This window comes from Staurois parvus, unplaced genomic scaffold, assembly GCF_062004578.1.
Source record: "Staurois parvus isolate SC_StPar_1 unplaced genomic scaffold, SC_StPar_1.0 ptg000177l, whole genome shotgun sequence".
NCBI lineage: Eukaryota > Metazoa > Chordata > Amphibia > Anura > Ranidae > Staurois > Staurois parvus.
Genome location: NW_028317973.1, coordinates 2,893,810 through 2,907,877, shown reverse-complemented (window position 1 = coordinate 2,907,877; position 14,068 = coordinate 2,893,810). Strand labels below are relative to the sequence as shown.

The 14,068-nt window shown below is 40.3% G+C and overlaps 1 protein-coding gene across 3 annotated transcripts in view; it reads left to right on the top strand.

Annotated features, from left to right (window-relative positions):
- CDH23 (cadherin related 23) overlaps positions 1-14,068 on the top strand; it is a 1,300,862-nt gene that overhangs the window by 1,048,493 nt on the left and 238,301 nt on the right. For all 3 annotated transcript variants that reach the window (XM_089677099.1, XM_089677097.1, XM_089677098.1), the window contains exons 33-35: positions 6,781-6,930; positions 7,325-7,453; positions 10,457-10,585. In XM_089677099.1, coding sequence (XP_089533225.1) covers positions 6,781-6,930; positions 7,325-7,453; positions 10,457-10,585 — 408 coding nt within the window. The remainder of the gene's footprint in view (positions 1-6,780; positions 6,931-7,324; positions 7,454-10,456; positions 10,586-14,068) is intronic.

The window sequence follows — 14,068 nt, the reverse complement described above, 5'->3', positions numbered from 1 at the left end:
AAGCACAATAACAACTTAGTATAGGGCAACACTCAATGTACAAAAAACTGTTTCTCCACAATCAAAAGGCACAGGATATTTGCATTAGTAGCTCACAAATATCAGAACTGGGTACATGCACAAAACCTGATACAGCTGGTAACTGAGCCATCCTAGCCAAATCAACTGAGTGGGTGGCCACAATGGCCCATCTATCTAGGAGTTAGGGTTCTTAATCTCGATTATCCATGTCCCAGCAGCGGTTTAAAGGAAATATCGCAGCCAGGAATATGAAAATCTACCATGCAAGTAAGATGCCCTTACAGAACTTTAGGAGCTTATCAACAATTAATTTATGAAGAATGTTAATGCAATTCAAATGTGGAGGACAAACCTCCCTCTTATGAACCATGGGGACAGCCCACAGTACGGAGGATAGGGTGAGAGAAAAGGAAGAAGAAAAGAGAGAGTAAGAAGGGAAAAGGCAGATTGACTTGCTATCCACCCCAAGAACGCTACTGTGGTTAAAAAAAATGTTCTTAGGGATCTCCTGTCAAATATATATCCAGAGGTCTCAGGTGTTTTATTTTATTAGACAAGAAAAAGAATAGTGCAGCGCTGGATATTATTGGATCAAAATATAAATTACCTTATAAGTGAAAAATCATCAGTACATAAAATACAACAAAATAGTGCAAAAAGTATATGTGCAAAAAAAATCACCTCCAATTACTACTCTAAAATCAATGTCCAAAAAAACATCAATCCATATATCATAAAAAAACTGATATTGCACAAAGTAAATCAAATAGTGTTGAAAAATAGATATGTCCAATCCATAACGTGGATGTCCAAATTCTTCTAAATTCAAAAACAACACAAGGGGAACAAGGGTCCTCCACAATTTTCAGTCATGAAGCAAACTTTTCTGAAGGCAAAACACCCTGCACGTACCATGAAATCTGAGTGGTGACCAGGGATTGGAACGCTGGAACTAGTGCTTGGATTATACAATGCTGGTTATAATACATGCATCTGTATTTTAGCCCTCTGGTGAGTGCATAAGGGTGGAGGATGGTACACGGCTGGTGAAAAGGTAGAGAAGCTGTTTCCCTTTTTTTCCTTGCACTGTGTTGGAAGTTACAAGAATTTGGACATACACTTTATGGATTGGACATATCTATTTTTCAACACTGCTTGATGATTTACTTTATGCAATATCGGTTTATTTATGATATGTGAAGTGATGTTTTTTTGGACATTAATTTTAGAGCAGTAATTGGAGGTGATTTTATTGCACATATACTTTTTGCACTATTTATTTGCAATTTATTTACTGATGACTTTTCACTTCTAAGGTAATTTATATGTTGGTCTAGTGATACCCAGCACTGCACTATTCTTTTTCTTGTCTGATTTTATAAGGTTGGAGTGTCGTGCTAGCAGTTATTTCTTAGAAGCGCTGACCTATATTTTTTCCCTAGTGTTTTACTTTATTTTTCAGAATAGCTTAGAGATGCTGATTAACCATGATCCAGGACAGTTTGGCTTTAACCAAATCGAACGGTATCATGGCTGTCCTCCATGACCTGGCTATGGAAATTTTTGCTGTCACAAAGAGAAATGTGATCAGTCTTCTCAGGTGTCTTGGGGCCTCCTCCACCAGGCTGTATAGCAACGCTTTTTGTGGACATTTCCTCAGATTAACATGGGTGAGGGAATTGATAAAATTATATATGTGTATTCAGAGATGCCTCACGTTTGGGAATTGTGTACTTCTTCTCTGAAGGTGTGGGGGGGGGGGGGCTGATGTCATCTACTGGAGCCCAGAAGAACTGAGCTTAGAACGGAGTGTGAGGGCTGAGCTGGGACAGACTGTGAGGACTGAGCTGTGGGGGGGACTGTGACGACTGAGTTGGGGGGGAATGTTAGAACCAAGCTGGTGGGGCTGTGAAGGACCGAGCTGGGGGGGTGCAAGGACTGAACTGGGGGAACTGTGCATACTGAGCTGGGGGTGGGACTGAGCTGGGAGGAGCTGTGCAGACTGAGCTTGGGGGGGGGAATGTGCAGACTGAGCTTGGGGGGGGGGCTGTGCAGACTGAGCTGGGGGTGAGACTGTGCACACTGAGCTGTGGCTGCTTTTTTTTTTATTTGAGTGAATGCAAAGCTTCTTCTTTTTGGCATAGAGGAGGGCAAATAACATAATGAACTCTGCTTCAACCAATCAGATGAAGCTTTGTATGCATTCATAGGGTGTTATATACTAAAAAAGAAAGTGCAAAAGCTGGTGCTACCATGGACAGCTGCACCTGCTTCTGAGTGCACCAGATTTAGTAATTCTCCCCCATTAGAATACAAAGCTTCCTATGATCACTCAGCCCAATCCTAATTTGTCTCGGCAATGGGACAGGAAGTCCATTTGATGCTGCAGCTGTCTCCCCGCCAGCACTAAGACTGAATCACATGACCGCTGATCACTCAGTTTGGAGAGCAGACTGTGCTCCATTAGCATCAATGGAGGGCATTTAAAACATCAGGAGTCTAAATGACTCCTGATGACTCATCAAAGAGAACCTATCCAACATTATATCACACAGGAGGCTTTAATAAGCCTTTTAATATGGCTTACCCGTAGGCACTGTAAACATCTCCTAAACGTGCATCATTTTGAGATATTCACTGGAGATTAATTGAGCCATGCCACAACCAAAATTTCCTTTGTGCATGTGCGGGAGTGACGACATCACAGCTCGACCAATCAGATGGCCAAAGCTCGCAAACCCAGAAGGAAGATGGAAGCTTGGTGCTGATTTGCATATTGTATGGCTATATCTCAGAAGTACTCTCCCCAGTCCAAAGGTTGATTGAACTGATGTAATAGTAGTAATGTATATTTCACTACACGCATATTTAGATTGCTTTAATTACACCTTCTTAGTGCATAGTAGGATTGTCAGACTAGAGCTCAGTGAATTCAAGTGTGGGACCATGATAGGTTGCCACCTGTGCAATAAGTCCATCCATGAAATGTCCTTGCTACTAAATATTCCACGGTCAACTGTTAATGGTATTATAACAAAGTGGAAACAACTGGGAACAACAGCAACTCCATGTAAAATGACAGAGTGGGGCCAATGCATGCTGAAGTGAACAGTGCGAAGAAGTCACCAAATGGCTGCAGAGTCAATAGCTCCAAACTTCTTGTGGCCTTTAGATTAGCACAACAACAGTGCGTAGAGAGCTTCATGGAATGGATTTCCATAACCGAGCAGCTGTATCCAAGCCTTACATCACCAAGTGCAATGCAAAGCATTGAATGCAGTGGTGTAAAGCACGTTGCCACTGGACTCTAGAGCAGTGGAGACATGTTCTCTGGAGTGACGAATCATGCTTCTCTGTCTGGCAATCTGATGGACGTGTCTGGGTTTGGTGGTTGCAAGGAGAAACGGTACTTGTCTGACTGCATTGTGCCAAGTGTAAAGTTTGGTGGAGGGGGGATTATGGTGTGGTCTTATTTTTCAGGGGTTGGGCTTGATCCCTTAGTTCCAGTGAGGGGGAACTCTTAAGGTGCCAGTATACCAAGACATTTTGGACAATTCCATGCTTCCAACTTTGGGGATGGCCCCTTCCCAGTCGTGTATCATCCATAGGTGCAGGGTGTTCACTGCACATGGGCCCCGAGAGTTGGGGGGGGGGGTGGCACTGTGCTGTGAACACCCTGCACCCATGGATGAGATGTTCCAAGAGCAAAGTCAGCAATGACCGGTGCAGCAGTGGTGACAGTCAAAAGCAGCGATCTCCCTGTATGGCTGTCAATGAAACAGCTGGAGGGAGAGGAGGAGAAACAGCTTCATTGAAACCCATACAGGGAAATTGCTGCTTTTAACTGCCCCCACCGCTGCACCGATCATTCCTGGCTGTGCATCGGAGTTCCCTTCTGGACCCCCCCTGTGTGCTCGTCAGGCCCCCCCCCCAGGTCTCTGATGCCCTGTCTTCTGTCTGACACAGTGCCCAGTCTCTCCCCCATCCTCCACAGCAATGGCAGAATAGAAAGCCCGGAACTACTCTGCCTCCCCTTGTCCCTTGAAATTGTGTACAGACCAGCAGACAGCTGCGCGATGCTTGCGAATGTGCCGGTAAGCCAGGAAATATCCATGTGAGTCCTTCTTTCCCTCCTTCCCTCTTTCCTTCCTTCCTTCCCTCTTACTATCCACTGCCATACACGCCACACTGTACATTCCCTATTTAACATTACCACATTCTTCACTATGTAAGTCATCTCAGACACTATTTAACCAGGGGCGGACTGACAACTCATGGGGCCCCTGGGCAATAGGGGATCATGGGGCCCCCGTGTCCTTGCCCAAACTCAAAAAAGCCTATGAAAAAGGTACCAGGGGCATCTCATGGGGCCCCCTACTGACCCCGGGCCCTCGGGCAGTGCCCGAGTTTCCAAATGGTCAGTCCTCCCTGTATTTAACCACACTCCTTTTAAACCACACCCAATTTTTAGCACAATATAAACCACACCCACTGTCCACCATTTTTTCTTTATCACTGCATAGGGCTCACTTTTGATCTTGCACATGGGCCCACTGATTTCATGATACACCCCTACCCTTTCCTGTTCCAACATGACTGCACACCAGTACACAGTGCAAGGTCCATAAAGACATGGATGAGTCCTGACCTCAACCCCATAGAACACCTTTGGGATGACTTAGAGCAGAGACTGTGAGCCAGGTCTTCTCGTCCGACATCAGTGCCTGACCTCACAAATGCGCTTCTGGAAGAATGGTCAAACATTCCCATAGACACACTCCTAAACCTTCCCAGAAGAGTTGAAGCTGTTATAGCTGCAAAGGGTGAGCCAACTCAGTATTGAACCCTATGGACTAAGACTGGGATTCCATTAAATTCACGTGCATGTAAAGGCTTTTGGCAATATAGTGTATATTAGCGATTTGATTTTTTACAAAGATATTAGAATTTAGCATGTAGTCCATAAATGTTCATACACAGTGAACAATTAGAAGCATAAATGTCAAGAGAGCTCTTGTATTAACTGATTACAGTACATTTTGGTGTTTGTTTTTTTTTGCAGTTTCCTAAACAGTTGTTCATAAAACTAAACCAGCAAATGTATTAAAATAAAGATAATTGCTTTTGTTTATTTTGTATTTCAGTTTATTAGAAATTTATTTATTATTAATACGTATTTCAACATCACATCGTCAAGTACAGTTATGTTCTCTCATGTTTAATATCTTTATAAAGAACTACATAATACAAGAGCTTGTAATTGTTTTGATGATAAATTGAATATCATATTACATTTTATTGCTACGCTGTGTATTTTTTTTTTTATGTTACTTATATATTTGACATCTAAAGGTCCCAGTTGGCTTTAGTATGTTTATTATAAATGCAGTGAAATGCACATAGATAAATTAAAACACATTCTATGTTCTGATGGTCGGACTGCAAAAGTACAATTTTGATGGATACATAGGAACCGATGGGAAAATAGAAGCAGTAATTGCAGCTTTAGACTCTAAGACCAATCTCCGAGGACAGTTTGGAGAGCTGCCTGTGCTAATATCTCTGTGTTGCGAGGAATGCATTTGCTGTATGTAAGAGTTGTATAGAGAATCGAGGTGAAACGTATATATATAAGGTTGTGAACTTATGAACTGTAGCTTGGATGAAAGATATGGTGGATAATTGTTTCTGGAAATTTCCCAGTGAAACTAAACTCAGCCATGCTAGTTTCATGGTGTTTGTTTTTCCCCTAGCATGTCCTTATTATTTTTTCTTGCCTTTTCTCCAAATTATCTGCTTTTCTCTATCAGCTCACTGGTGCCTTGCAGTTCATATGTCTTGATTAGGTCCTGCATGTTATAAACCTGCATGAGAGCATACCAACAACAAAAAAGCTTCACAGAAAGACTTGTTAAAAACCCCAAAATACAGCGACATCATCTTAACGAATTAAATCAGCAGAATGCTTCAGCTTACCTATGCTGGTTTTGGTGTAGCAGCATGTCTGGTCAAAAGGTCTTGATTTATTGGCTTCTTTGCTGAGCCTAGTGAGAGTCATATGGATACTTTACTTAGAAGAACTCTTGTCTCTCCTTCACTGTCGAGGTGATCATGTGATATATCTTTGCCTATCAAAGTTCTTGTTTAGGGCCAAATAGGCAGAGAAAAACCTGTACTTCAGACAGTTCCCTCTTTTGTTAATGTATTATCTATAGCATCTGTGCAGGAGGATAAACTCTTCAAAGTACCCCATGATAAAATAACCCATTCAATTGTAACTCTTTGTTGCAAGTTATACAGTGCATCAGTAAATAAATATCTCAGTTATTCTATGAATGTTCTATGACAGTGCAGGCAAATAATAGTGTCCTCGAACCCCTCGTGTATTGTTTTGTTACTGTATTGTCTCATGTTCTGTCCCCCAATATAATGTACAGCACTGAGCAAACCTTTGGTGCTATATAAATACTGTATAATAATAATTTCAAAATAACGTGGTTAGTGTTTCCTTTTGGTCCAAACATTGCATATTCATCGTCCAACCAAATGCCAAACAATTTATGATAATAATTGATCCATGATTGTGTATTCAAAAGTATCCTGACGTGTCAAAGTTTCAAATACCAATGTGTGTGCCAAAGGCTTTCAAACTCACCAGAAACATTGGAATGCATAAATAGAGAAGGTCACCACAGCTTGTTTTCCAAACGTCCAGGAATAGAGCAGAGTTTGATGGAATTTGTTCATTTGTCTCTACAGGTACAGATTTCAGTTTTGGATGAGAATGACAACAGCCCCCAATTTGACCCAACATCAGAATCAGTGGTCAATGTGGCGGAGGACTGTCCCACTGGCCGTCGGATAGCTCTAGTCATGGCTAGAGACCCTGATGCTGGAAATAATGGCGTGGTAAACAACTTTATGATGTTTTGTACTTTTTTTTTGGCAGTAATGCACCTACCATTAGAGTAGCATAGAGACTGCTATTATTGACATCTCCTTCTGAAAATGGTAGGTGCCTGACTGTCATACACTAATTTAAATATTTTGATACCTACTGATTCAGGTATGCAGATCAGGACTTCTGACTTTATTTTGACTTTCCTGATCTGCATTACTTTTTCTGGGGCAGTGACTTCGAAAACCATTTAAGCAAGTGGATCATAGTAAAGGTTTACTTCTTTGCCTATTGACTTTGTTCTATGGATAGATAATCCATGATCCTAGACAGTCTCTTTTCAATAACTGTGATGCTCTGATTGCCACAAAGTGGTAACATGTATTCTTTTTTCATCTGTCCAAGGTGGCCTTTTCCATAGTAGGTGGCAATGCAGTTGGGCTGTTTGAAATCCGCACCACCAATGACACTTATGGTGAAGTTTTCTTGATGAAATCCCTGGACAGAGAATTGCAGGAGCTGCATGTGTTAAAGGTAATGGTAGTACTAGTTTGTAATACTAAGATATACCTTTTTTCTACCTCTGATACTTACAAACTATTTGGGCTGCATCATTTTTATTCCTTTTTTTAACCCATCTCTGGGGTGCAATTACAGTTTTTGTTTTAGCTATAAGGTAAACAACTTTGTACAGGCAGTCCCCGGGTTATGAACAAGATAGGTTCTTTAGATTTGTATGTAATTGGAACAGGTACATTTTGTAACTATAACTCCAGCTACAAAATTATTTTTAAGTTTTTAATAGCATAGTGAAGGGTTAATTGGCCATGCAGTTATGTGGGATTGCTGACAGGTCCACCAGACAGTAGGTGGCAGCTTGCGGTGGGCAGCAAGATGGCCACCCGGTGGTTTCCGTGACTAGCTTGACATCACATTGCCTCCATTCTTAAGTAAGAGTCATATGTAATTTGGATGTTTGTAACTCGGGGTGTGCCTGTATATGGAATCTCCTCATGTATCACTTATTTGATTACTGCAATGTATAGGTTGGCCCACATCCCTGCTAAATCAGTTGCTGAAAAATAAAAAAAAAAGAAGCAGCACATTGACAGGCTTATCTTTTTGTCAGTTTGATTTCTATTCCTGTCAACATGCTCCTTGTTAGCACTTGGGCACTGAAGATCACCTGGCTACTTGTGCTGCTTCTTCTTTTTCCCAATCCCTTTTCCCTACGTTTTGTCCTCTTGAGGCAGCTGTCATTAACATATTACGTTTACCTCCCACAATTCTTCCCAAGATATTTTCTGGTGAACCTCTTTGAATTATTTTGGTAGGAATTGTCTTAAAGGCTAAGCTAGCCTTTGGAACATGTCAAATTTGCCACCTGTATTTAGGGTGGAACATGTAATCTGTTCCAGCTCCTGCCATCCGTCCACCGAACCCCCCTCCCAGTGACAGCTGGGGTTCTTCTCCCTTCACCCACACATCCGCATCATTCATTCATTCACGGATTCGCATAAATGAATAAACTACAAGTACCATCTGCCACAGCAAAAGACAGACTTGTAAATTCAACGAGCTGTGGGGGTGCTGATAATCACTCTCCTAGTCCACTGATATGTCCTCCAGCTTTCAAAAAGAGAGGATATGCCTGCAGGAGCCCACATTGCACCGTGATCTACTGATCGCAATTGTAATGCTTTCCAGGCTCCTGAAGGAAAAAATAAAAATGTATTTCTGCAAAAATATGTTCATTTATTTTTTATTTGTAAAGGTGAATTACCCTTTAAAATAAAATGTTTCCTGCCCTCTCACCAAAGTGTATTATGTTGATAAAGATGAATAGGCCACTTTATCACAAGGATCCTTTCAGACACTTGTGTGGAGGTGGTTCGTCTGACCAGATCTGGTAAATTACAGAGTGTAGGAGACAGAGTGGTCAAACTCTGATGTACATTAGATTACACGGTCATATTTAGTACTGCCAAACTGCTACAACAGTAAAGTGGAAATGAAAATAAAAACGGAAGTTATTTTCTAAGAAGTGGAAGTTGATTGAATGTCTCTTTCTGTCATTTGTTGGGCTTTAATACTATATTAATGTGTATTTATTTATGCCAACAGTCTGTAGATTAGAAAAAAAACCTTGTAATACAGTACAGTTCACATTTCAGTGCTGAATAGTGATCCACATGTTGCTGCATGAACTAAATAAACCAATATAAGTAGCCTGTTATTTGGTTTTGTTGTCTGAAATATAGACAAGAGGACCTGAGATGTAGCTGCACAATGTTAGATCCATCTGTATAAAAAACAGACAGCCCATATATTACCCAGAATACATAAACTCTTACTTCCAGCCAATGATACTTTAATTGTATGGATTCTGCCAGCAGCAGACTGTCTTTGTATATTTTAAAACTGAATTTTTTAACTGACTCTCTTTGGCATACAAAGTTGCTGACATGATCTAGCAAGCAACTTTGTATGCCAAAGAGAAATGTGTAAAATACAGGAAAACCTAAATAAAGTTATATAATGTTGATATACATTACCTTAAAGCAGAACTCCAGAATATAATCTCAGGATCTTTATGATATATAGTATGTGTATATAGTATGTCCTGTGTATATAGTATGTCCTAAATTACTCTCATGGTTGCAGGAATCCTATATCTGCACTTTTCTTCAACCCCTAAGGATTTTTGTAATGGTATTCATTTGTGCTGTAGATAACTGTAAGAAAAAAATGGCTGCAGAAGACTTTCTCCCCATACTGCTGATTGGATAGTAAGGGAGTAGCAGCACATTGTTGAATTCACCTCTAACCATAAAAGGTCAATTTTAAAAGTACAATTTTGTATCAGAATGGGAAGCCCATTGCATGAACCATATAGAAGGCTCCCCAAAAGGCTATAAAACCAAAAAAAGCTAGCAACCCATGTCAGGATCCTCAGGTCTTGACTGTCATTGAGTTCAAGGCATTAACATGAATTACAAATGCTCATACACACAGACCATAGTTGGCCTGAAGAGAAACACCAGGTCACCCAATGCTCTGTTATGTGCAGGATGGCCATGATAAATACTCCAGTAGACATAAATATTGACCTCTGTGTACTTTGTTAATGAACACCATGCACATGAACCCTTAAAGGTAGCATAAAAATGGTGTAGAATATTTTCACTGTACAGTAGTCTAGATGAGCTAAATGACATCATTTACCTGTTAGGTGTACTATCATGGCTGCCAAAAAAACAATGCTCAATAGCTCAGTGCTAAATAGAAGATTACATAGATGGGTTACATGAAATAGTCTAGAATGTTCACTGATTTTTTTTTTGCAGACTTCCAAATGTGCTGCCATAGTTTTTTTTCTAGCAGGCCTTGAGATCTTACAAATTTGTATTCTGTTTTAAAATAGGAGGAGGTATTTGTATGTGAGTACAGAAGTCAATTAAATACATGTCTTTAGAAACCAATAGCTCTAGTTTGTTGTCTTAGTAATAACTACATTATTTCTTTTTAACTATGTAGATTCAGGCTACAGATAAAGGCTCTCCATCTCGAAAAACAGATTACACCCTAACCGTGAACGTCTTGGATGTGAATGACAATCCTCCTATTATTGCCAGTCCATATGGTTACAATGTTAGTGTGTATGAGGTATGTAAAAATATGTTGCTGCAAAGTTGCAGACTATTGATTTCAACAGTAGGAATGTTACAAGGCTTATCATGCAGAGAATTTATCAGAACAGATACTGCAAAACATAGTGTACAAAAACGTTTTTTCCAGAAGCAAAATTGACAAGATATTGTGTTTCCAGAAAGCAGAAGCTGCATTAGTTTCTTTATCTCAAACTTTTTTATCCTTTTTTTCTACTTGGTCTTACTAAAAGCAGTGGTATCAGCAGTAGCTGATAATGAGCGCTATTGGTATAGCTATGGTATGCACTCATTTATTGACTTATGTGAGTGATTTATTATGCATTTTTTCAGGTGTTAGATGTTTTTTTTCTTTTTTTTATATATTTTTACATCTCATTTGCACCATGAATATACAGTGTATATATTGACTTTGAAGCTATTGGTATAAAGCCAAACTGATAGTGACCAGTGAAGTGTTGAAAAACGGCAAAGATGATGGCAATGTTATCCAGAGTAAAAAAAATAAAGATTTTATTATCCACTTGAGAGAAATTAAAACCATTAATCATGGTCATATATCCAATGTAAATGAAATAAAGGGTGGGTAATATAGCCCATGTGTATGGATGTAGGCAATACAATTGGCTTACTCCTGAGGTAACAGGTCAAACCAGACCAGGGTACAGGAGGCAGTGGTAAGGAAATACTGTAAACTGCTCTACTGGAAGATAGGCCGTCAACTGTGAGAAGGAAACACTCACAGATCAGGATACTGTCTCGGATGTCCTCGGAGCTCTCGCTCCGGAAGTGACGTTGGTGCGCATCGGAAGTGACGTCAGTGAAGCACAGAAACTGGGAGATGAACGCTGATCATTGGGCAGAGAAGACCACAAGAAGTCCAGGTTGCTATGATGATGCATTTTGCACAGATTCATGCGTTGTCAAAGTGACTTTGCAATATCCTGACCTGTGAGTGTTTCCTTCTCACGGGTGGCGACCTATCTTCCAGCAGTGCAGTCCACAGGATTTCCTTACTGGATAAACAGCACTGTCTCTCCAGCACCTCAAAAAGGGGTGAATGCCAGGAAAAGGCCAGAGAGTTTAATGAGTTGATGGCCTATGGATAAACTCTTGGTGATGCAGATGGGAAATAATCAAAAACTGGAAAAGAAGCACACAGGTGGCGCAAACACCTTGCTCATTATCCAAGGTTTCTTAAAAATAAAAAAGACAAAAAACATACTCACAATATGAAGTACATGCAAAAGCATATAACGCCACAATGATGGCCCACAATTTTTTTATTATTTATTTCAGGTACTTATATAGCGCTGTCAATTTACACAGCGCTTTACATATATATATTGTACATTCACATCAGTCCCTAACCCTCAAGGGGTGTACAATCTAAGGTCCCTAACTCACATTCATACATACACATACTAGGGACAATTTAGACAGGATCCAATTAACCTACCAGCATGTCTTTGGAGTGTGGGAGGAAACCCACACAGGCACAGGGAGAACATGCAAACTCCAGCCAGGTGGTGCCGTGGTTGGGATTTGAACCAATGACCCTAGTACTGCCAGGCGGAAGTGCTAACCACTAAGCCACTGTGTCGCCCCTTGATGGCAGAGTGTCTGACAGGTGGTGCGGTCGACCTCTGATGCGTTTCGGGGATGTATTGTTTTCCTCAGAGCTGAACAGGATTTCCTTACCACCACCTCCTGTACCCTGGTCCGTTTTCACCTATTCCCTCAGCATTAAGTCAATTTTATTGCCTACATCCATACACTTGGGCTATACCACCCACCTTTTCTTTTACTCTGAATAACATTGCTATCATCTTTGCCATTTTTTAACACTTCACTGGTCACTATCAATTTGGTTTTATACCAATAGCGCTCATTATCAGCTACTGTTCCTTTTACATATGTCTACCATGGTCTATTGAGCAGCTGTGGTTATAGCTTTTACAAGCTGCAAGACCTTATTTTGGTTACCAGCGCCCAAGAAGTTTATCAATTCTTATATCAACCTATGAGGCTGCTATGGGGTCTAGGGGTGGAAGGAGGCCCCATTTGGGGGCTCTTGAGACAAATTAAACATAGAAAATCTGTGTGCATGTGAAGATAACACTGCATTCTTTTGGATGTGCAGCACCCTTGGCAAAGGGAATGTTCACTGTCGCAGTGTGCAAGTTACATGAACAGATGGATGAGTTTCTTAGATGTACTGTCAACAGTACTGTTGCAAAAAAATGAAGATTGTATATTTATATACAATTTAGAAAATTATTGCTGGCTTTAAATGGGACATTTTAGCAACCATAAATTACACAGTAGATTGTGTAGGTTTCATAACCTAGACATCTACCTGCTTTATATTTCTGTGCCACCTCCAGCAAATTTTACTTTATATGGGATCTATAACATTTATCTGTCTCTGAGCCCTCTTCATCTATCTTTTAGTGTACTAAGCCATTTAAGTAAAATTGTTACAAAATACATGGGAATGGTCCAGGTTCCAGAATTTAAACTATCTTGTACTTAGGACTTCATTCATTCAGCCAGGGCTAAATTTCCTTTGCTGAATCTTGTAGGCACATGCTTTGGTGCCAAAGCAGCATCCCTCAATTAGGATATTCATTTTTACAAGAGCATTATCATCCTAAACTAGCTTACATTATTATTACAGTTTGATAAGAACATTTTAGGTGATGCCTTGCCTGTTGGGAAAGGACGGCTGACAAGTACAGTACATATAAAAGGAAAAAATAGTTCTTTGCCCCTTTGTTTAACCTTTTGTAACATGTTACACCCATATTCAGGGTGTAACATGTTACAAATACACCGTCCTCCCCTCCCCCCCGATCCCCCATTTTGACATATAGCAGGGATCTTCTCCCCATGCTAGCTGTCAAAATATGAAAAAAGCGTATTCTGTGAATGGAAAAACTGCAAGTCCCGACAGCCTTTGTGGCTGTCAGCTTGTAGTTCTCAGTTAACTACTACGACGCTATTGAGCGCTGGTGGTAGTTCATTCTTTCTTCCTGACAGTATGTATCTGCTTTCCCCTACAAGGTACAAGCAGACAGATACACTGAAAACTCTGCATGAGCTCTGTATGGCACCCACAATCTGCTGATCGCGGGTGCAATAATTTATAGGCTTCAAATTTTATTAAGATTATTAAATGCACATTTTTTTTACCTAACGTGAGCAAATCCTTTAAGCAAAAGCAAATACTAAACCTATACCATAATTGCAGCGCTAAAAATAACGATAATAGCAATATAAAGTTTTAAGTGACAAAAGCGCTAATAAAGAGAGCAATAAAGTGATAATAGTGCGTTGTCCTATATGGATGAAAATTAGTGACATAAACGCACAACATAAACATATCATAGTCCACAAAATGTTCTTCCTTAGAGAACGTGCTAATATCATCCAGTGTGGGCTGGTATTAGTTGCTGCTTACAAGATTCAAACCAATAAG